General features: G+C 62.1%; 1 protein-coding gene across 4 annotated transcripts; it reads left to right on the top strand.

Annotated features, from left to right (window-relative positions):
• Positions 1-635: 635 nt before the first annotated feature.
• LTBP3 (latent transforming growth factor beta binding protein 3) lies at positions 636-22643 on the top strand. Of its 4 annotated transcripts, XM_043551780.1 has the most exons (29): positions 636-953; positions 996-1361; positions 5388-5720; positions 6061-6296; positions 6974-7079; positions 9102-9194; positions 9749-9871; positions 10341-10499; positions 11180-11365; positions 12006-12022; positions 12272-12356; positions 12522-12617; positions 12991-13116; positions 13726-13857; positions 14216-14344; positions 14812-14931; positions 15266-15388; positions 16264-16386; positions 17168-17287; positions 17885-18013; positions 18114-18281; positions 18706-18789; positions 19226-19354; positions 19793-19930; positions 20377-20517; positions 20892-21053; positions 21457-21537; positions 21785-21916; positions 22206-22643. In XM_043551780.1, the coding sequence occupies exons 2-29, from the start codon at positions 1103-1105 to the stop codon at positions 22358-22360; spliced, it is 3885 nt and encodes a 1294-aa protein (XP_043407715.1). In that variant the 5' UTR covers positions 636-953; positions 996-1102; the 3' UTR covers positions 22361-22643. The 4 variants fall into 4 exon arrangements, with proteins under 4 accessions (XP_043407715.1, XP_037761158.1, XP_037761159.1 ...); XM_037905230.2 differs by having other exon boundaries at positions 636-1361; XM_037905231.2 differs by lacking the exon at positions 15266-15388 and having other exon boundaries at positions 636-1361.
• The last annotated feature ends 601 nt before the right edge of the window (positions 22644-23244 follow it).

The following is a 23244-nucleotide window of genomic DNA, read 5'->3' as shown; positions in this document are numbered from 1 at the left end:
CCCATACACTCCCTCTATCTATGTATCCATCCATCCCCATACACCCCTTCTATCTATCTATCCATCCCCATATATCCCTTCTATCTATCTCTCTATCTATCCCCATAAACCCCCTCTGTCTATCTATCCATCCATCCCCATACACCCCCTCTATCTGATCTATCTATCCCCATACACCCCCTCTATCTATCCATCCCCATACACTCTATCTATCTATCCATCCCCATATACCCCTTCTATCTATCTCTCTATCTATCCCCATAAACCCCCTCTATCTATCCATCCATCCCCATACACCCCCTCTGTCTGTCCATCCCCATACACTCTATCTATCTATGTATCTATCTATCTATCCATCCATCGCCATACACTCCCTCTATCTATCTATCTCCGTAGACCCCCTCTCTCTATTCCTCCCCCCCGCCCCGGAGTGCCCACGCCGCTGCGATTGGGGCGCTGCCCCCCTCTGTCCATCGCCCTCTTGTGGCCGTGTCCTGGGCAGGGCTCCGAGGCCGGGACGGGGACAGCCCCTCGGAGCCGCCCTGCTGCCCGGAGCCAGCCCTGGCTCTTGGCCCCCGGCCCAGATTCCTGCCCCCGGCCCGGGATTGGCTGAGCGCGGCACAAACAGCCGGCCGGCCAGCCGCCCCGTCTCGCTCCGCCATCCCGGCCCGGCGCCTCTCCCCTGCTTCCTTCTCCTTCGCTCCGGCCGCGGCGCGCGGGGAGGAGACCAGGCGCCGGCCGGTGGCGCGGGGGCCCCCGCGGGGCGCGTCTGTCAGTCGCTCCGTCCCTCGCTGTCTGTCCCGGGGGAGCGAAGGGAGGAGAAAAGGCAGCGGAGAGAGGGCGGGGTGGCCGAGGGGGGCTCGGGGAGGGGAGCGAGGGTTTCGCTCCTTCCTTCCTCGCCGCTCCTTTCCCCGTTCCCTCCGTCCGCCCCTCTTTGTTTCCCTCTGCCCGGCCAGCGGAACGGGGAGGAAGGAGCCGCGGAGGCGGTCCCTGGGCGGCGGAGCTGCCTCCTGCTGTCTCCTGGCTGCAGGGGCTCCCTCGCCCCCCTCTGACCGCCTGCCAGGCGGCTGGTGCCAGGGCGGGGCTGGGGGACGATGTGAAGATGCCCTGGGGGCTGGCACTCTGGGTGCTCCTCTTGCCCTGGCTCTGTGCCCCCGGGGCACGGCCCGCAGCGCCCGCGGCCTCGGAGCGGGCGGCCGTAGCGCGGGAGCGCTTCAAGGTGGTCTTCGCCCCGCTGGTCTGCAAACGGACCTGCCTCAAGGGCCAGTGCCGGGACACCTGCAAGCAGGGCAGCAACATGACCCTGATCGGCGAGAACGGGCACTCGGCCGACACCCTGACCGGCTCGGGCTTCCGCGTGGGTGAGCACGGGGCACAGGCCGGGGCACGGAGGGGGGACAGCTGGGGTTGGCATTGGGGGCTTTGGTTGTCCAGGGAGGGGACTGAGCTGCACTGGGGATGGGGGAGCTGTCTGGAGGAGGGGGCACACTGGAGAGCCCCTCTGGGGCCGGAGGGAGGTGCTGGGCGCAGATCAGGGCCATGGGGGATGAGGGGCTATTGGAACACGGGTCTCCCTGATTTCTGCTCTGCGCCAGCATGCATGCCTCTGCCTGTGTGGCTGCACTCACCTGTGTGGCTCACACCTGTCTCACCAGCACTGGTTGCACGCAGGCCTTTGCACACTCACTCCGGCGCAGTTTGGACATGGAGCTGCTCACACGGCTCCGTTCCACCTGTCACGTGCGTCTCTTCACATGCGTGTGCCCCTGACACATACCCGTTTTCACATGCTGACACCAGCCCCTCACCCACACATGGTGCATGGCCGAGCCCCTTGTGAACTCACAAATATCGCATGTTATGCCACCGTCATGCTCAAGTGGGCGCGTTTCCTCCCGTGGGCACTTGCCAGCGCACTAACTGGCACTCAGAGGCTCGCACACTTGGTGTTCGCTTAGCTGTGCGCTCGCTCCCCCCTTTCCCCTGGCAGTTCTTCCAGCAGCAGTTCAGGGCTGGAGGAAAATCTCGCCTCAGCGAATGGCCCCGTCCCAGCTCCTGTCCCCTGGGGCCCGTCCGACGCCTGCACCTCCGGCAGCCGGCCTCCAGTCTAACACGCACATGCGTACACACTCACACACACGGAATCCAAAACTCACACATGCAAAGAATCTAACACACACACACTCGCACACACCCAGTCTAACACTTGCACACATGCAGTCTCATGCATACGCACACACCCACACCATCTACCACAGGCACGAGCTAACACACCCAATCTAACACATGGACGTGCACACACAAACACAATCAAATGCACCTGCATACACCCACTCACACGATCTAACACTCACATGCGTGCAATCCCGCTTGCCCATACACACTCATGTAGATTCCTGCACACACTCTCACCCCCCTGCACACTGGCACACACTCGGACACGTGCTCTCACACGCACACTCCTTTGCACTCACAGCAGCCTGGCCCAGCTCCGGCTGCGAATTCCCTGGTTTGTAACATTCCTCAGCTGATGCTGGTGTCCCTCCCATCAGGCACCATGCCAGCCCTCCCCCCTTTCACCCCCTCCACTAGGTGCGGGAAAGATCCCTGGTGCCCCTTCATCCTTTTGCTGGGGAGGCAGGGGGGGATGGTGTTGGGGTTGGAGTGACCTCTGGGGCTAACTGAATCCAGAGCTGGGCTGGACCCAGCCCGGAAAATCCCCTCCTGGCCCAGGGCGGGCCCAGCACCTGCCCCCAGCCTTCGCGGGAGTGGGAGGGCTGGAGGATTTGGGGGAGGAGAGGGTATTTTTTTGGGGAGAAACTCTTTGATTCTTGCTGAACCAGTTCTACCTCCCCACTGTGGGTTTGACCCAGACTTCACCCCTTCCAGTCACCCAGTCACAGATCCTTGGGGAGCCCCTCCCCCTGTCTCCCAGCTGGCCCACCCCACACGTCCCTCCCCTCCACACTCCTCCCCCCATGCTCCATCCTCCCCCCAACACCCCTCTCTTCCCTGCCCGCTCCCTTTAACCCCCACACACCCCTGCACCCCACCCATGCACCTCATCCCGTCCTCCATCCAGCCCCACTCCCACTGTGTGCTCCAGCCACACACACCCTTCTCCCCCAGCCTCCCCTGCGCCCCTCACTTGATCCCACTGCAGCATGTCTTCCTCCCCCCCATTTTGTCTCAGTGACACAAAGAGACTAAAAATACCTCGGGCTCCAGAAACCATGGCCTTTATTGACTTTGCACTTGGGAGGGAATGAAATTGAGTCGCTGCTGGAAGTGAGGGGGGCTGGAGCAGGCGCCAGGTGACTCCCCTTCACCCACCAGTGCCCCTCAGTCCCGACTCGCAGCCCCCTGCCATCTGAGCCCTGGGCTCCGCCACACAATCCCTCAGTCCTGACCCACAATTTTCTCTGTCCCTGAAATCCCTCTCCCACCCCAGTGCACTTTTTCACCTGGACACCATGATTTCCCTTCACTTCCTGTCCTAACGTGGTGTGTAGCTGATCAACAGCCCTTCATGCTCCACCCCAGAGGTGGCCACATCTCAAGCCTTGAGTGCGCTGTGTCGGCATTTCCGATGATGGGGCTGCCGCAGGAGCCATTAGCTGTCCTTTTGTTATTGTCCTGAATGTTTGGATAATCCCTGCTCCAACACTGAGTCACCCGGGCTTGAGCCAGGGCAGCTGGCTGGGCCTGGGAACCGGGTATATACGCACCACTCCCTCCCCTGAGCCGTGGCTGTTCAGCTGCCCCGGCAAACTCCCCAGCCAGGGAAATAAACCAAAACAGCTGGAACCCCAGCCTCAGCCTGGGAGTCAGAGCAGGGATGGTGGTGCTTGCTGGGACTGCTGGCTCTGGGAGGGGAGTGGGGTCTAGTGGCTAGAGCAGGGGGCTGGGAGTAAGGGCTCCTGGGCTCTGTCCCCAGCTCTGATTCACTCTGTGACCTGAGGGATGTCACTTCCCGGCTGGATGGCCTCAGCTGGGTATTTCACCCTGTGTGGGTTTGCGGGGAAGGATGTTGGGGAGGAAGGGCTTGTGGTTAAGGCCCTGGGGCCAGGAGACCTGGTTTATTTTCCTGCCTCTGCCACAGACACCCTGTGTGACCCCGGGTGAGCCCCTCCCCTCTCCAGGCCTTTGACTCTGCCATCCTGTGTCTATTTAGACTGTAAGATCTTTGGGGCTGGACCTTTCTCTCACCATGGGTCTGTGCAGTGCCTGGCACAATGGTTCCTGATCTCGTGTGTCTGTGTGTGTGTATACAGTGCTCAGCGCACCAGGCCCTGATCTCGGTTGTGTATGTGTGTTTGTATACAGCACCCAGTGCATGGGCCGTGATCTCGGTTGTGTGTGTGTGTGTGTGTGTACAGCGCCCAATGCACTGGGCCCTGATCTCGGTTGCGTGTGTGTGTGTACAGCGCCCAACGCACTGGGCCCTGATCTCAGTTGTGTGTGTGCGTGTGTGTGTGTACAGCGCCCAGCGCACCAGGCCCTGGTCTCGTGTATGTGTATACAACACCCAGCACACTGGGCCCTGTTCTCGGGGGTGTGTGTGTGTGTTTACAGTGCCCAGCACGCTAGGCCCTGATCTCGGTGTTGTGTGTGTGGGTAGCGCCCAAGTCACTGGGCCCCAATCTTGGTCGGGGGCCTCCAGGTGCTGCCCCGATACTAACAGGGATATTAACACATTGGTGTTACATTAGTCCCTGGAGGCCCGGCTGAGATCACACAGAGGAAGAGTTCCTGCCTCTTGTGCTCTGGCCATCTTCCCCTTCACCTTGTGCGTACCCTGGCTTGCCTGCTGGCTCACCCCTTTCCCCCCCACCATGTGTGCCCTGGCTTGCCCGCTGGCTCCCCCCTGCATGTGCCCTGGCTTGCCCGCCAGTTCCTCCCCCCCCCACGTGTGCTCTGGCTTGCCTGCCGGCTGTCCCCACCACATGTGCCCTGGCTTGCCCACCAGCTCAACCCCATGTGTGCCCTGGCTTGCCTGCAGGCTCCCCCGCCACATGTGCCCTGGCTTGCCCGCCAGCTCCCCCTGTGTGTGCCCTGGAGCAGGGGTTGGATGGGGCAAGGTGGGGGCAGGGAGCAGAAGGGTGGGGGCAGAGAGCAGGGTGGGTGGGGCAGGGTGGGGGCAGGGAGCAGAGGGTGGATGGGGCGGGGTTGGGACAGGGAGCAGAGGGTGGGTGGGGTGGGGGTCAGGGGGTGGATGTGGCTGGGGGCAGGGAGCAGGGGGTGGGTGGGAGCATGGGATGGATGGGGTGGGGGCAGGGAGTGGCTGTGGGCGGGCGGGGGCGGGTGGCCATGGGGTAGGCACAGACGGTGCGGCAGTGGGGGCAGGGTGGGGGTCCCTGGTCTAACCTCCCTCTCTCTCCCCCCAGTGGTGTGCCCACTGCCCTGTATGAATGGCGGGCAGTGCACATCCCGTAACCACTGCCTCTGCCCCCCCGAGTTTACGGGGCGCTTCTGCCAGGTGCCGGCAGGGCGTCAGGCCCAGGCCCAGGGGGGGCAGCAGCTGCTGCAGCCGGCAGCGTTGGGGCCCCTTGAGGGCCCGGCAGGGGAGACGGGCTCCAGCAAACACGCCATCTACGCCGTGCAGGTGATCTCCGATGCGCACGGTGCCGGGGAGCCACCCGCCGGCCACAGCCCCAAGGCCACCGTCAGCCACTCCACCTTCATGGTGCCCCTGGGACCTGGGCACCATTCGTCTGAAGGTACTGCCGCTGGGAGTGGGGAGGGGGACCTGGGGAGTGTGATGGGGATGGAGGGGAAGGGAGGGAGTGATAGGGCAAATGGGGTGACAGCGTAACTTGGAGTGAGGGGGTGATGGGGGAAGAAGACAGGTGATTGGGTGGGAGTGATGGGGGCAGGGGTTGTTGGGGGTGAATGATTGGGCAGGGGGGCGATGGGGCAGGGGGGTAATGGCATGGGGGGGCGGTGTTCCTCCAGAGCCTCTCTCATCTAGGGGAAGTGCCAGCTGTTTTCGCCTGGGAAGCTGGGGGTCAGTGTCAGGGGACGGTCCATGTACTGACTCCCCCTCGGGCCCCCCTCCAGTGCAGGTCCACCCCCCTCTGCTGAATGTGCGCGTCCACCACCCGCCCGATGCCTCCGTGCAGGTCCACCGCATCGACAGCATCAGCACCGAGGGCACTGGGCCGGGCGCCCAACACCACCTCATCCAGCACCCGGCCCAGAGCTCCATGGGTCAGAAACCCCCCACACCCCATGCCCGGCCCCATACGCACAAACCCCTGGGACGCTGCTTCCAGGAGACCCTGCCCAAACAATCTGTGAGTTGCCCGCTCCTCCAAGAGGCACTGTGTTGAAGGGAGCGGGGCGGGAGTCAGCAGGGGGTGCTGTGCTGCAGGGAGCAGGGAGGGTCAGCAGGGGGCGCTGTGCTGCAGGGAGCAGGGAGGGTCAGCAGGGGGCGCTGTGCTGCAGGGAGCAGGGAGAGGTCAGCAGGGGGCGCTGTGCTGCAGGGAGCGGGGAAGGTCAGCAGGGGGTGCTGTGCTGCAGGGAGTGGAGAGAGGCCAGCAGGGGGCGCTGTGCTGCAGGGAGTGGAGAGAGGCCAGCAGGGGGCGCTGTGCTGCAGGGAGCAGGGAGAGGCCAGCAGGGGGCGCTGTGCTGCAGGGAGCAGGGAGAGGTCAGCAGGGGGCGCTGTGCTGCAGGGAGCAGGGAGAGGTCAGCAGGGGGCGCTGTGCTGCAGGGAGCAGTGAGGGTTCAGCAGGGGGCGCTGTGCTGCAGGGAGCAGGGAGAGGTCAGCAGGGGGTGCTGTGCTGCAGGGAGCAGGGAGAGGTCAGCAGGGGGCGCTGTGCTGCAGGGAGCAGTGAGGGTTCAGCAGGGGGTGCTGTGCTGTAGGGAGCGGAGAGGGGCCAGCAGGGGGTGCTATGCTGCAGTGGGAGGTGGTGGTCATGGTCTCACTTGCCTGTCGTTTCTCTCTCTGGCAATGGGGGGCGCTGTTTCTCAGTGTGGGAGCAACCCTCTGCCAGGCCTGACCAAGCAGGAGGATTGCTGCGGGAGCATCGGCACCTCCTGGGGGCAGAACAAGTGCCACAAATGCCCCCACCTGCAGTGTAAGTAATGCCTGAGGTCCCCTTCCTGGTACAGCCTCACAAGCCCTCCCAACTCACCCCCTGCCTGTGCTCCTGCTTGCGCCCCACAGCACCCCCTGCTGGGAGAGGCTGGGTCAGAGTAGCTGGGAGCTCCCCCCAGCCAGTGACCCTGCAGCCCTTCAGCTAGCCAAGAGAGGCTGCCCAGTGCGGGGGAGCCAGGACTGAACCACTGAGGGTCTGTGAGAGCTGGTGTTTAGCTGGCGCTGCCACTTCTCCCCCTGGCCTGGCGCCGACCTCTCCCAGCCTGGCACAGGGTTTACGGGAAGCCTGGATGGGGCCTTACGTAGCCAGGCTGGGCTGCCACATTCCAGCATGTGGCCCCGGGAGCGGCCTGGGCAGTGCCCACCAGTCCCTCCCAGAGCTTCCGGGGCACCATGGCGGGGGATGCGGGGCACAGTGGGGGGGATGCCCAGCCGGCTAAGATTTGGAGGGGATGGATCAGGTGGCAGGTTCCAACCCTCCTTTCTCCCCCTCCCCCCGCACCTACCCTCCTTCCTGGCACTCCCACTCAATGGCTTTTCCAGCTCCCGGGGATCTATGAGCCGCAGGGTGTTTGTGTTAGAGGTAGCCAAGAATGTGCTTCATGGCCTGGCTCCTTGTTCTCCGGCTGGGCAGGCCCCCAACCTGCTCCCTTTCATCACACTCCGGCTCTTCTGGGCAACTTCCTGTCTGCAGCCGCCACCCACCCACCCCCGTGGGAAGCACTGTCGTCCCCCCCTTGGGGGGGTGAGAGAAGCAAGTGGGGTAGGAGAATGGAACTGTTTGTTACCTGAGGGAGTGCACGGGTGCTGCCACCCCGGCTTCTCCCAACAAGGGGCTCTGCAGGGAGCAGGGCAGGAGCTGGCTGGGGGAGCTCCTGGCTACTCCAGCCCTGGCCTCTTCCAGCAGGGGGCACTGTGGGGAGTGGGGCAGGAGCACAGGGGAGCTCTCAGCCGGCCATTCTAAGCTAACTTACCCCTGGGGGCAGTTTCTCCTTACCCATCAGTCAGTAGCTGGCTGTGACTCGGGGGCGGGGGGCTGTCCCTGTTCCCCCTGTCCCTCAATGCCTCTGCCACCCGCATGAGTTGTGATAATGTCTCACCCTTTTCCCAGCCCTGCCCTGTGAACAGTCCAGTGGTGGTGAGTCCCTCAGGTTAACAAATTCCCATGGTTCCTTGGAATTCTGTTTCCTTTTGAATCTCACTGGGACAGCCCCCCTCATCCCAAGCGTCCCCCCAGCTCCTCTCTTTCTCTTTCTTCTCAGTCTTTCTTTCCATTGTCCCCCCCCCCCCCCCCCGGCCCCATGTTTCCCAGCTTGGACGGATCAGGAGCAGCCTGGCTGCACACGCCTGCTGGAATGAACATCGTCCCATGTCCCCGCCCCCCGCGCCTGCTAGCCTGGCTGTGGTAGTGAGACCAGCACAGGCGCTGGTTAGCTGATCACTACTTCCCCCAGCACCACCCCCAGTGGGGCCGCTGCTGAGGGGGGCGAGGAGCCAGAGACCCTGAGCCAAGAGGCAGCGAGTCCAAACCGCCGTCTGTGCAAGCGTCTGGCACCCGTGCTGGGCGATGTCTATGTCTCTGCTATTGCAATGGTGATGGAGACCCCCATCCCATCCCCCGGCAGCTGGAGATCTGGACATGTCTGGCCAAGTGCCATGCAGACCCCCACAGCCTCCTGCTCCCCACCTGAGATCAGGGCCCTGCCCCAGGCTCTGCACAGATACAAGAGACAGTGTCTGCCCTGTAGGGCTCAATGTCTAGACAAGTAAATAGGAGGGGAAGGAAAGGCACCGAGTGGGAATGGGACTTGCCTGAGGTCAGTGGGAGAGCTGGGATAGAACCCAGGAGTCCTGAGTGCCAGTTTGCCCCTGCTGTAACCCACTAGGCCCTGCTCCCCTCCCAGAGCCAGGGCTAGACTCCAAGAGTCCTGCCCTCACCTGTACACCACGCTGCGTCCTTGCTCCTGCTGATTCCCCCTCTGGGGTTTGTTGTGTGTTGCAGACTCAGGGGTGCAGAAGACAGGCCCGATCCGAGGGGAACATGGGGGTGATTGCCCACAGGGATACAAGAGACTGAACAGCACGCACTGCCAGGGTACCCGGTGGGCGCTCTCTGGGTGGGGGGACTGAAGACCTGCTTCTGTGTGTGTGTTGTGTCCTTGGGAATGGGTCGTGTGTGGGGCTGTGGTGTGCTGCTGAGACATCTCTCCCCAAACACACTTTAACAAGTGTGCCCTGTGGGGAGTGTGCTTTGTGTTGTTGTGTTGCATGTCCTTGTGTTACTGACCCGTCTCCCTGTGCAGACATTAACGAGTATGCCCTGTGGGGGTATTGTGTTGTGTATCCTAGTGTTACTGACCCCTCTCTCTCCTTGTGAAGACATTAACGAATGTGCCATAGGAGGTGTGTGTGCTGTGTGGTGTGTCCTAGTGTTACTGACTCCTCTCTCTCTCTGTGCAGACATTAACAAGTGTGCCCTGTGGGGTGTCCATGTTGTATTGGGTGTTGTTGTGTTGTGTGTCATTGTGTTGCTGACCCTCTCTCTCCCCGTGCAGGTATTAACAAGTGTGCCCTGTGGTGTGTGTGCGTGTTGTGTGTGCGTTGTGTTGTTGTGTGTCGTGTTACTGATCCCTCTCTCTCCTTGTGCAGACATTAACGAGTGTGCCATGCAGGGCGTGTGCCAGAATGGCGAGTGTCTCAACACCCAGGGCAGCTTTCGCTGCGCATGCAAACCTGGCCACATGCTGGGCCCATCCCGCAGCCAGTGTGTCCGTATGTAGTGGGAGCGGGGGCAGGCTGGGGGGTTGAGGGGATTGGGAGGGTTGGGCAGGGGGCTTGGAGCTGCACTGACCCTGTCTCCCCTGTGGGGATGATGGGGGCTCAGTGTCTCTCTGGGGTGCCCAGCTGGGGATGGGGGGCAGGGGAGGGGCTCGGAGCGGCACTGACCCTGTCTCCCCTGGGGGGGTGATGGGGGCTCAATGTCTCTCTGGGGTGCCCAGCTGGGGACGGGGGGCGGGGGAGGGGCTCGGAGCGGCACTGACCCTGTCTCCCCTGTGGGGATGATGGGGGCTCAGTGTCTCTCTGGGGTGCCCAGCTGGGGACGGGGGGCGGGGGAGGGGCTCGGAGTGGCACTGACCCTGTCTCCCCTGTGGGGATGATGGGGGCTCAGTGTCTCTCTGGGGTGCCCCGCTGGGGGCAGGGGCTCGGAGCGCTACTGACCCTGCCTCTCCCGGGGCTGCAGCGGAGAAGTCGGGGGAGAAGAGCCTGTGTTTCCGGCTGGTGAGCCCGGAGCTCCAGTGTCAGCACCCACTGCCCACTAAGCTGACCCGCCAGATGTGCTGCTGCAGCGTTGGCAAAGCCTGGGGGGCCCGCTGCGAGCGCTGCCCGGCTGATGGCGCAGGTAAGGAACTGCAAACTGGGCCAGGATGGAGTATCTGCCATAGCACTGCCACGGGGAAGCTCGCAGCGCTGGAGTCCCTGGCTGGGCGCACTGCCACGGGGAAGCTCGCAGTGCTGGAGTCACCAGCTGGGGGCACTGCCACGGGGAAGCTCGCAGCGCTGGAGTCACCTGCTGGGGGCACTGCCATGGGGAAGCTCGCAGCGCTGGAGTCCCTGGCTGGGCGCACTGCCACAGGGAAGCTTGCACTGCTGGAGTCCCTGGCTGGGGCATTGCCATGGGGAAGCTCGCAGTGCTGTAGACCTGGCTGGGGCACTGCCACGGGGAAGCTTGCAGTGCTGTAGACCCTGGCTGGGGCACTGCCACAGGGAAGCTTGCAGTGCTGGAGTCACTGGCTGGGCGCACTGCCACAAGAAAGTTTGCAGTGCTGAAGTCCCTGGCTGGGTCTCTGCCATGGGGGAGCTCACAGCCCTGGAGTCACCGGCTGGGGGCACTGCCACAGGAAGCTCGCAGCACTGTAGTCCCTGTCTGGGGCACTGCCACAGGGAAGCTCACAGCCCTGGAGTCACCAGCTGGGGGCGCTGCCACGGGGAAGCTCGCAGCCCTGGAGTCACTGGCTGGGGGCACTGCCACGGTGAAGCTCGCAGCACCAGTGTTAACCTGTCTCCTCTCCCATCTGGCAGCTGCCTTCAAGGAGATTTGCCCAGCAGGGAAGGGCTACCACATCCTGACATCCCACCAGACCCTGACCATCCAGGGGGAGAGCGACTTCACCCTGCATATCCACCCCGACGGCACCACAGACCTGCAGCAGCAGCGTGAACTGCCCAGCCTGCCGCCCCTCGAGGGGGACTCTCAGGAGTCCGAAGGTCAGAGACCCCGGGGAGGAGGCTGGATTGGGCATGGGGGCCAGGGAGGTGCCACTGTCGCTCTGCTCACCAGGACATAGGGGTTCCCTAAATTTTCCCCTAGTGAACCCCAGTAATAGCAGGGGCTGTACCCCACATTGCCCTGTGGTGAACCCCAATATTATCACAGGCTGTACCCCAAATTCTCCCATTGTGAAACCCTGTCTGAGAATGTAGGGTTCACAGAGAGAAAATTTGGAGCTCCCTACATCCTCCGAGGGACAAGCCCACATTCTCCAACAGTGAATCCCATGTTCTCACAGAGATGTCCCCACATTCCCCCATGGCGAACCCCATGTTCTCTGGAGCACCCCAAATTCACTAAGGGTGAATCCCACTTTCTCAGAGCTGTTACTCCCTTCTTTGTTGGCAAACCCCCACATCTTAGGGTGCAAACCCCATGTTGTCAGAGCTGTTACCCCAAATTCTCTAAGGGCAAACCCCAGTTTTCAGGGGTACACCCTGTTATCTAAGAACCCCAGAATCCCAGAACCGGGGGACCCTGCTCTCAGAGCAAACCCCCCGCTCTCAGAGGTGAACCTCACATTCTCAGACTGGCATGACAGGATCTGACCCCGGGCCCTGTGTTTGTCTCTTGCAGCTGTCACCACGGCCATGGTGAGTAGGGCCCCCGGAGCAGCAGGCGCGCAGCGGAGGAGCAGCGGAGGGGTGATGCGGGAGTGGAGGGAGGATGGAGGGAGTGGGAAAGGGAGCCCTGGAGGGTGGCGGGTGAAAAGGAGGGAGGAGAGGAATGAATGAAAGAACGAGAGGGGGGAGGAATGAAGTGAAGCAGAGGGAGGAATAGGGCACCCGTCTGGGTAGTGGAGAGAAGCAGGTGCCCCCACCGTTTAACCACTCCCCCTCCAGCTGCCGGCATATCGGACCAACTCAGAGGAGCAGTCAGTGGACCAGTTCTATGCCAGTGCAGCCACCCTGGGCGCCCGCTACCCTGGTGAGTGATGGAAGAAAGCGCACTGCTGTGGGGAAGCTCGCAGCGCTGGAGCCCCTGGCTGGGCTCTGCTGCGGGGAAGCTCGCAGCGCTGGAGCCCCTGGCTGGGCTCTGCTGCGGGGAAGCTCGCAGCACTGCTAACCCTGTTCTGTCTCCATTGGGTCCCAGAGGTGGTGGCCCGTCCCACGACTGCCATGGTGCAGAAGGTGCTGCCGGACCAATACACACGTAGCGCCGTGGAGATCGCACCCACACAGGTGACAGGTGAGAGCCTCATGGCAGGGGTGAGGGGCTGCGCGCCAGCAACCTCCCTCCTCCCCTTTGGGAAAAATTTCACATTTATGGACCAAACTTCCCTGCTGGGGCCCCCTTAATTATCAGGGGTGAACCCCAAACGTTCCCCAGTGATGTGCACGTTCTCAGGGGGGTCCCCCAAGTCCTTTCCGGGCTGGTGATGTCTCCTGAACACCCCTGGCCCGATGCAGTGTGGTCCCTGTGAGCTGCTATCGCAGCAGCCTTAGGGGTGGGGGAACTCCTGGCTCTCCTGGGGGTCTATGAGAAACAGATTTCCTGGCTCCTGTGTGTGAGCTATTCATCCTGATCCCCCTTCCTGGGCTGCGTCTGTCTGTCCCTGCAGAGACTGATGAGTGCAAGCTGAACCGCAATATCTGTGGCCATGGAGAGTGCGTCATGAGTTTGTCGGGCTACACCTGCATCTGCTACCCGGGCTACCGCTGGCACACCCAGCGCAGGTTCTGCACAGGTAACACGCTGCCTCACCCTCCTTTGTGGGCGTGCGACACATGCAGAGGGACACGCATGTGCATGGCTGTCTGGGGGCACGTGACGCCCACCCCACTGCATTCACGGAGGTGTCAGTGCCCTGGAGGAGCACACGCATCTGTATGACGGAGTGACCCCGGGTATGCCTGCATACACAGGTCTGTGACGCCCCCCAACTAGCCTATATGCCAGGGTGCAACACAGGTGTGTCTGCACAGCAAGCGTGTGACATGCCCACACAGCTGCACAGCAGGAGTGCAACATGCCTGCACAGCTGCACAAAAGTGTGGCACGCCTGCACATCTGTAAAACAGCTGTGTGACACACCCACACATGTACAACCAATATGTGACACGCCCACACAGCTCTACAATAGGTGTGTGACACACCCGCACGTCAGCCTGTGGAAGTCTGAGACACCCACCCCGCTTGCGCATGCTGGTAGCTAGGCCTGCAACACGTGTGCAAGTACACATGCAAACCTGTGACCCCTCCAACATACGCATGTGGCCAGGGCTGTGACAGGCCTACATCCCGGCATGGCGGGGGTCAGTCATTCTTTCTCCCTCCTGCCCCCCGCCTGCCACAGACGTGAACGAGTGTGAGGCGGAGCCTTGCGGCATCGGCAAGGGCGTCTGCATGAACACGGGCGGCTCCTACAACTGCCACTGCAACCGGGGGTACCAGCTGAAGGTGCACAAGGGTGTGCGCTCCTGCGTGGGTGAGCACCCAGGGGGCAGGAGCTGGGGGGGAACAGCAGGGCTGGAGGAGGGGCTGCTGGGAGCTGGGGGAAACAGGGCACGCATGGTGGGCTGGGGGATGTGCTGGGACATGGGGGATGGGAAGGAGAGCTGGGGAATGGGAAGGAGGCATGGGGAAAGGAGGGCTGGGGGATGGGAAGGAAGGCTGGGGGAAGGGGGGCTGGGGGAAGGGGAGAGGGGGATGAGAAGGAGGGCTGGGGAAGGGGGGCTCGGAATGGGAAGGGGGCATGAGGGTTGGGAAGGGGGTTGGGGGGAAGGGGTGATCGGTAAAGTCCTGTCCCCCCTCCTCTGCCCTGTTCACACCCACCTCTCTGGCAGACATTGACGAGTGCTCCAAGCCCCACATCTGTGGGGACGGGGGAGCCTGTGTCAACTACCCTGGGCACTACAAGTGTGAATGCCATCCTGGCTACCGTCTCAAGCCTTCCCGCCAGCCCCTCTGTGAAGGTAAGGGCTGGCCGGGTTGGGGTGGAGAGGGAGAAGGAGGGGGAGGGGAGAGCCCCAACAGCCTGGGAGACAGAGACTCTACAATAAGAAACCAATGGCCCTGAGAGACTCGATCATAACAAGTGGGTGCGCACAGCCTGAGCAGTAGTGAAAGCCCGAAATTTCCAAAGACACTACAAGAACAAACAGGTGCACACAGCCCCAGAGTTACTGAGTGAGACCCTACAATAACAAACCAATGGCCAGGCCGAGAGCTTGCACAGACCTCAGAACAAGAAGACAGTGCCCCTGAGCACCCCTTCTCACAATAACCTGTCAGGTAAAACTGTCAGAGACCCTACAATAACAAACCAACTCCCCACTTGCCAGAGGACTCGCTGAGTCCTCAAGGGCCCTGCCCTGTGCACTGCCCCTCATGGGGCTCCCACAAAGGCCCCTTACCCTTTACCTTTTCTCTCTCCCTGCAGACATTGATGAGTGCCTGGACACCGGCATCTGCCCCGACGGGAAGTGTGAGAACCGGCTGGGCACCTACAAATGCAGCCCCTGCCCACAGGGCTTCCGGGGCCAGCATGGGATTTGCTATGGTAAGCGCTGGCCACAGGACCCAGGAGTCCTGCCTCCCAGCACCCGCTCTAACCCACTAGGTCCCACCTCACTCCCAGAGCTGGGCATAGAACCCAGGAGTCCTGGCTCCCAGCCCCCGGCTCCAACCCAGTAAACCCCCCCGCCCCCTAGTGCTGGGGTTGGTGCAGTATCTTGGGTGAGAATCTCATGCCCCCGTGGTGGGAGGTGCCCTGTGCAGCCCACAATGGGCTGAGGGACATTCGGCCCCAACCAAACTTGGCTGCAGGGGAGTGGGTTGCAGGTCAAAAGTTGTGTGGGGAACAGGTTGAGGTTCAGCGTCTGTGTCCCCCACAGATGTGGATGAGTGCTCTGAGGAGACTCCGTGCAAACACGGCTGGTGTGAGAACCTGCCCGGCTCCTTCCGCTGCACCTGTGGGGAGGGATTTGCACCCGCGCCCAATGCCCGGAGCTGCCTGGGTAACTAGATCCCTTGCCCTCCCAGAGCCCCGCTGCTCTAACCACTGCACTCCCTCCCCTCCCAGAGCCCCCCTGCTCTAACCACCACACCCCCTGCCCTCCCTGAGCCCCCTGCTCTAACTACTGCACCCCACTCCCCTCCCAGAGTCCCCTGCTCTAACAATTGCACCCCCTGCCCTCCCAGAGTCCCCCTGCTCTAACCACCACACCCCCTGCCCTCCCAGAGTCCCCCTGCTTTAACCACTGCACCCTCTCCCCTCCCAGAGCCCCCTTCTCGAACCACTGCACCCCACTCCCCTCCCAGAGTCCCCTGCTCTAACAATTGCACCCCCTGCCCTCCCAGAGTCCCCCTGCTCTAACCACCACACCCCCTGCCCTCCCAGAGTCCCCCTGCTCTAACCACTGCACCCCCTGCCCTCCCAGAGTCCCCCTGCTTTAACCACTGCACCCTCTCCCCTCCCAGAGCCCCCTTCTCGAACCACTGCACCCCACTCCCCTCCCAGAGTCCCCTGCTCTAACAATTGCACCCCCTGCCCTCCCAGAGTCCCCCTGCTTTAACCACTGCACCCTCTCCCCTCCCAGAGCCCCCTTCTCGAACCACTGCACCCCACTCCCCTCCCAGAGTCCCCTGCTCTAACAATTGCACCCCCTGCCCTCCCAGAGCCCCCCTGCTCTAACCACCACACCCCCTGCCCTCCCAGAGTCCCCTGCTTTAACCACTGCACCCCCTCCCCTCCCAGAGCCCCCGTCTAGAACCACTGCACCCCCTGCCCTCCCAGAGCCCCCGTCTAGAACCACTGCACCCCCTGCCCTCCCAGATCGGAGGATAGAAGCCAGGATTCTGACTCCCAGTCCCCTGCTCTCTCTCCCTGCAGATGTGAATGAGTGTGAGGATGGAGGGCTTTGCCCCAACGGGGTCTGTGTCAACACCCTGGGCTCCTTTAAGTGCCAGTGCCCAGCGGGCTTCCACTCGGTGAAGGACAGGCCACGCTGTGAAGGTGAGGGGCTGGGCCATGGGGTGGAAGGGTGCAGGGGGCTGAGCTGGTGGTTGGGGGGCATGTAGGGCTCAGGATGAGGGATCTGGGCCAGGGAGCTGCCTGTGGGCAGTGGGGCTCAGTGGGGGGTGAGCGGGTCTTGGGGGGGGGCAGGGGCTGCCTGTGGGAATAGAGCAGTTGTGTGAAGGGGCTGGGAGGCGGGGCTGTGGACATGGGAGCTGTGAGAGACTCAGGCTGGGTGGCCATGTGTGGGGGGCTGGGCTGGGTGGCCATGTCAAGGGGGCGGCGTTGGGAGGGGGCTGGGTGGTTATGTCTGGGGAGGGGCTAGGTGATGGTGTCTGGCTGGGTGGCCATGTTCAGGGGGGGCTGGGGGAAGGGGTCGGGTTGGGTGGCCTTATGGGGGGGGTTGGGAAGGGGCTGGGTGGCCATGTCAGGGGGAGGGCTGGGTGTGGGGGCTGGGCTGGGTGGCCTTGTGGCTTAGTGAGGGGGCTGGGCTGGGTGGCTGTGTGCGGGGGTGACTGTGTGATGGGGCTGGGCTGGGCACCCATGTGGTGGCGGCTGGGCGAGGGGGCTGGGCATCCATGTCTGAGGGGGGGCTGGGAAGGGGACCGAGCCGGGCAGCCAAGGGGGGGAAGGGGGCTGGGTGACCAGGTCCAGGCGGGGCTGGGTAAGGGGGCCAGGCTGGGTGGCCATGTCTGCGGGAGGGGCGGGGGGGCAGGATGGACAGACGCGTGGGGTGGGGGCTGGGAGTGGCCCCCTCACCTTGTGGCTCTCCATGTTGCAGACATAAACGAGTGTGACTTCCCGGCTGCCTGCATCGGGGGCGAGTGTGTCAATTCTGTGGGCTCCTACCGCTGCCTCTGCCATGCTGGGTACAAGCTGGTGAACGGCAGGAGGTGCCAAGGTGAGGTGGCGGGTGGGGCGCAGAGAAGTTGAGCATCTGGGTGTGCGTGGGCCCGGCGTGTCAGGAGTCTGGTGTTCCTCACACGGTAGCGTGACACAGTGAGGGCAGTGTGTTGCACCAAGTGTGAGCCGCTGCGTGTGGCGACACAAGGACATGGCACACAGGGGGCAGGTAGGAAAGTCTGGGCATGGCGGGGTATGAAGGCACATGAAACTCTCGGCTTCAGGAACGCCTCGTGCCCAAGTGTGAGCCCGATAGGCTGCAAACTGGGCCTGCCATGAGTAAGAGCCAACACCAGGGTGTGTGTGAGGGACAGAATGTGTGGAGCTGCACAAAGCCCTGCAAAGGCCCATGCATGTGTGTCTAAGTGAGCGTGCCACACTGGAAAAGGAATGAGTACAAGCTTCTGTGTATGTGTGTGCGTATAACTGGGTGTGATTGTCTGTGAGTGTGAGTTTGTGTACTGTAGGGTGACACACATGGGGCACAGGTGTGTGGCGTGGGTGAGTGTGTATCTGTGAGTGGGCACAGGTATGGTTGTGCAGCAAGCGTGCCATTGCACACTTCCTGCCTCTATCTCCCACTGGTCTCCCCCAGATATCGATGAGTGTGCACTGGACCCCAGCTTGTGCCTGCCCCACGGGGCGTGCGAGAACGTGGATGGCTCCTACATGTGCGTGTGCGATGAGGGATACACCCCATCTGAGGATCAACACAGCTGTGAGGGTGAGAGTGGGATGCGGGGCCTTCCCCTCTGGGGGACACTGGTTGTGATATGGCACCAGAGTGAGGCACTGTGGGATTGATTTACCCTCTGCCCCCCCAGATCTGGAGCCCCCCGACAACAAGAAGGAATGCTACCTGAACTTCGATGACACCGTCTTCTGTGACAGCGTCCTGGCCACCAACATCACCCGCCAGGAGTGCTGCTGCTCCCTGGGGGCTGGCTGGGGTGACCACTGTGAGATCTACCCCTGTCCTGTGCCCAACTCAGGTGGGACACACCTTACCCCCTCCTCCATGCCACCCTCCCCCATTCCCACTGCCACCAACGAACCGTGGACCTAGCTGCTACTGGACATGGTGTGACTGTGAACATCCTACCCCCAGGCTCCAAGGCAACTACTAGAATCCAACTGGGGGGGTCAGGAAAGCATTACCCATGGAGGGAGTGGGGGGATACTGGACAGGATGGGCCCGTTGGTCTGATGTGGGGGCAGGGAGCGGGGATTCCAGGCTGGGCCAGGAGTCCCGGCTCTCAACCCCACCCCTGCTCTAATCCACTAGACCAGACCCCCGTCCCAGGACAGTACTCAAAGTTGGGCCAAAGTTCTGATTCATGGGGCAGGGAGAGGGAATACCTGGTCTAGACATTAATCCCTCCTCCCCAGTATGCATGTCACCTCTCTCCCCTGCAGCTGAGTTCCACTCCCTCTGCCCCGACGGGAAAGGATTCATCCTGGATGACAACATCCTGAACTATGGCATCCCCGCCCACAGGGGTGAGTGCCAGGGCCCGTGCCCTGATCTGCTTGGCACCTGCACTCGAGGGCTGGGGGATTAGGAGCCAAGGTTACACCTTCCCCTGCCCCCCCCATGAGTCACAGGGTTTCCAACCCTGCAACCCTCCTACCTGGCCATTACAGCCCTCCACACTCCACCCCAGGGGCAGCTGCATCTCAGTGCCAGCCAAGGGATCCCTATATAAACAACCCCTATACCCCACCCCAGAGTTGGCTGTATCTCAGCGCTGGGTGAGGGATCCCTGTATAAACAGCCCCCACACCCCAGCCCAGAGGCAGCTGCATCTCAGTGCTGGGCGAGGGATCCTTGTATAAACAGTCACCACACCCCACCCCAGGGCCAACTGCATCTCAGCGCTGGGTGAGGGATCCCTGTGTAAACAGCCCCCCTTCCCCACTCCGGGGCTCCTTGCAGACATTGACGAGTGCAGCCTGTTCAGGGAGGAGATCTGCAAGGAGGGGAAGTGTGTCAACACGCAGCCGGGCTACGAGTGCTACTGCAAGCAAGGCTTCTACTACGATGGCAACCTGCTCGAGTGTGTGGGTGAGGAGGGCGAGTGGCATCAGCCCAGTCGGGCAGATATCCTGGTCTAGAACTGTGGAGGGACAGACAGGGATGCCCCTCTAGGGGGCGCTGCTGTGATCTGGCCTTGGTGGGGGGTCTCACTGGCTTGCAGGGTGGGGAATGGGACACGGGCCTTCCCCTCTAGGGCGCGCTGGCTGTGATCTGGCCTTGGCAGGGGGCCTGGCTGGCTTAGGGGGGTGAGTGGGGAATGGGACACAGGACGTATGCCCTATAAGGGGCGGTGCTGTGGTTTGGCCTTGGCTGGGGGACTGGCTGGCTGAAGGGGGTGGGGGAATGAGACACAGGCCTTCCCCTGCAGGGAAGGGGAAGCGCTGGCTGTGATTGGGGTGGGGCCAGGCGGCCAGGAGGGGTGCCGAAAGGAGGGGCTGGGCTCTGAGCCATGCCCCTTCCCCCCAGATGTGGATGAGTGCCTGGACGAGTCGAACTGCGTGAACGGGCTGTGCGAGAACACGCGGGGGGCCTATGTGTGCACCTGCCCCGCCCCTGCCGTCTACAGCCCCACCCACAAGAAGTGCCTGGCACCCAGTGAGATCGGTGAGTCCCCTACACACATGACACAAGCTCACTGGCTCTGAGTCTTGGCCCTGGCCAGGTGGGCAGCCCCATCACAGCCCTACCTCCTCCTGGCCCCTTTGAAGGTGGGATGCTGGGGACTGAGCTTCTCTCCCACCCGGGTGGGGGGCACATGCGAGCAAAGGTGCCCCTTGCTGGTCCTTGGTGTCATGATGACCAGTTTGGGGTCCTTGGTGCCATGACAACCCATTGAGCCTGTGACATTAGAGCCTATGGTGACTCCTGCTGGCCCCTGGTGCCATGGCGACCTCATCAGGTGCAGTGTTACCGTGTTGACCCTGGCTGGCCCCTGATGCCATAGCAACCCTCATCAGTCTGGTGGTGCCATGGCGATCCCTGCTAGTCCCCTATGCCATGGCAACCCTGTCAAGCCCCTGATGCCCTGTGACTGTGCCCTGGCCCTGCAGATGTGGATGAGTGCCGGGACCCCGGAGCCTGCCGGCACGGGCGTTGCATCAACACACTGGGCTCCTTCTACTGTGAGTGCAGCCTGCCCTGGATGCTGGATCCCAGTGGCAAGGAGTGCCAGCTCCCCGACATGCAGGCAGGTGAGGGGCATGCAGGGCCGAGTGCTACTGCACAGGCCCAGGAGAGTGCGGGGGGCTTGGGATTGTGAACCTGACTCTGTGAGCGAGCAGGGGGGCAAGTGTGAATGAGTGATTGTGAGTGTGAGCGTGTCCCTGATTGTGAGACGGTGTGAGTGTGAGCACATCACTGATTGTGACCGTGGTGGTTACGAAGATTGTGAGTGTGCCCCTGGAGTTGCCGGTGCCCATGTGTGGGTGTGCACCTGCCTAGATGTGCAGTGACTGTGGTGGTGTGCACAAGGGCCTGTCCAGCATGCCAGGTCCTGTGGGAGTGTCTCCTGCGGGCGCTGGCTGAGATGGTGCCGTGGGCTCCCCCCCTCTCTCTGCCCTGGCAGACCGCGCGGCTGACCGGCGCGACATCTGCTGGCAGCACCGGGGAGAGGACAGCATGTGCGCCTCCCCGCTCAACGGCTACCACCTGACCTATGAGGAATGCTGCTGTCGCTACGGCAAAGGCTGGGGCTTCCAGTGCCGTGCGTGCCCCCCCCGCAGCGCAGGTAGCATGCATGCCCAGCCTGCCCTCTGGGGTGCTGGCTCCAGTCTGGTCCCAGGGTTGGGGGACCGGCTGGCTTGGGGGATGGGGAGTGGGGTACGGGGCCTTTCCCCTCTGGGCTCTGGCTGGCTCAAGGGGAGGGGGAGTAGGGTATGGAGCCTTTCTCCTCTGGAGGTTGCTGGCTCTTGTCTGGCCCCACAGTGCGGGGGACTGGCTGGCTCAGGGGGGCAGGGAGTGGGCTATAGGGTCTTTCCCCTCTGGGGGCTCTGGCTGGTTCAGGGAAGCGGGGAGGGGGGTACAGGGCCTTTCCCCTTTCGAGGCTCTGGCTCTGTTTGCACTGGGCAGGATCTGATGGGATGTGATTCACTGGCTATGTGTCCCAGGCTGGTTGTTATGGTTCCTTGCAGGACAGCAGTGTCAGCCATCTCAGAGCGAGAGCAACTCCTTCTGGGACCTCAGCCCCTTGTTCCTGGGCAAGTCCCGCAAAGGTTAGTGATGCTTCTATACACAGCCCCCATGCCCATCCCAGAGGTGGCTGCATCTCATTGCAGGCCAAGGGGTTCCTGTATGAACAGCCACCCACACCCCACCTCAGAGTTAGCTGCATCTTTGTGCCAGACAAGGGATCACTCTTCCACATGCCCCCTCCCGCAATTTCAGCTGCATGGGAATGGGTTCCCTGCCATTCCCATCGTCTCATCTGTGTCCCCCCGCCTTTGTACCCCCCCCCCGAAGAGGATGACACCTCAGAGGAGGATTCAGATGAATGTCACTGCCTGAACGGCCGCTGCGTCCGGACCTACCACGGTGCAGTTTGCGAATGCCCTGCTGGCTTCCAGCTAGACGCCACCCGCGTCCGCTGCCTGGGTAAGAGTGCCAAGCCTCCCGTGAATTAGCATGCACTGCAAAGGGATGTGCTGCCCACACCACTAGGACTCCTGAGTACTGTCCTGGGACGGGGGTCTGGTCTAGTGGATTAGAGCAGGGGTGGGGTTGAGAGCCGGGACTCCTGGGTTCTCTTCCCTCTTCACCTTTCACAGACAGTTCTGCTAGCTGTCTCTCCATGCCTGGTCTGTTGGGGGATGCAGGTTCAAGACCCATACTCACGCACCACAGCCACTCCATTAACCCCTTCCCTCACTCTCCCTACCCACAGACATTGACGAATGCCGGGAGCTGAACCAGCGAGGCCTGCTGTGCAAGAACGAGCGCTGCATAAACACCAATGGCTCATACCGCTGTGCCTGCAAGCCAGGCTTTGTCCGATCCCGCCACCATGGGGGCATGTGCATCCCCCAGCGTCGCCGATAGCCCTCTTGTCACCCACCGGGGGCGCTGCCCGCTGACACAAGAGAGAGACTCTGTCGCTAAGGGTTCAGATCCTGTTTGGGGGGGAACGTAATATTTTTTAATTGCTAAAAATGGGGCATTTTATTGGGTTTTCCTCCCTCTGCAAGATTTTTTTATTAGCATTATCTTAGGGCTGCATTATTTGCACTCATTTCTGTAGGAACCAGGTATACAAAAGCCAACAACCCTGTAAATAACGAGAAAGAAGCTAATGAATTAATTAAACTGCGGGAGTGGATCCTGGGCTAGGTGTTTGTGTGCTGTGCTGTCCGCATTGGTCGGGGAGGGCAGACGTTGCAGCTGCTGTCTGGCCTGCAGGGGGTGCTGTGACAGTGCAGGGAGAGAAGCCTGCAGCTGCTGCCCCCCAGCAGTGGGTGCTGTGACAAGGGAGGCAGGGCAGTCTGCATCCTTGTAACCTCGCCCTACCATGGCCTCCTAATGGCCTCCCTGTGGAAAGCCTTGGCAGAGCTCTGACATCATGCAGTACACCCGTGATGTCATCAGCCATGCTCCCCTAGGCTGTAACTCCTGCCTCGCAAGGCTGGCTCGGGCACTGCTGCGGGGAAGCTCACAGCACCAGGGTCAGCTGTTGGGCCAGGCCTGCAGGGGAAGGTTGATGACATCATTAAAATTCCCACAAGGCCTTTGAGGGATCAAATGGCCTCAAGGTTTAAAAAAAGTAAAGGCTCCAAGGCCCAGACCGGTGTTGGGTGCAGACACCCCTAGAACGCCTCTGGCTGGGATAGGCCATGCGACTACAGTGCCCATCATTCCTTGGGGGACTACAAGTCTCAGAATGCACTGCCGGAAGAACTACAGCTCCCAGAATGCACCACGGCAGGCGG

This window comes from Chelonia mydas, chromosome 7, assembly GCF_015237465.2.
Source record: "Chelonia mydas isolate rCheMyd1 chromosome 7, rCheMyd1.pri.v2, whole genome shotgun sequence".
Classification (NCBI taxonomy): Eukaryota; Metazoa; Chordata; order Testudines; family Cheloniidae; genus Chelonia; species Chelonia mydas.
Note: the sequence above shows the minus strand (reverse complement) of the source record. Positions and strands in the feature narration are given on the sequence as shown.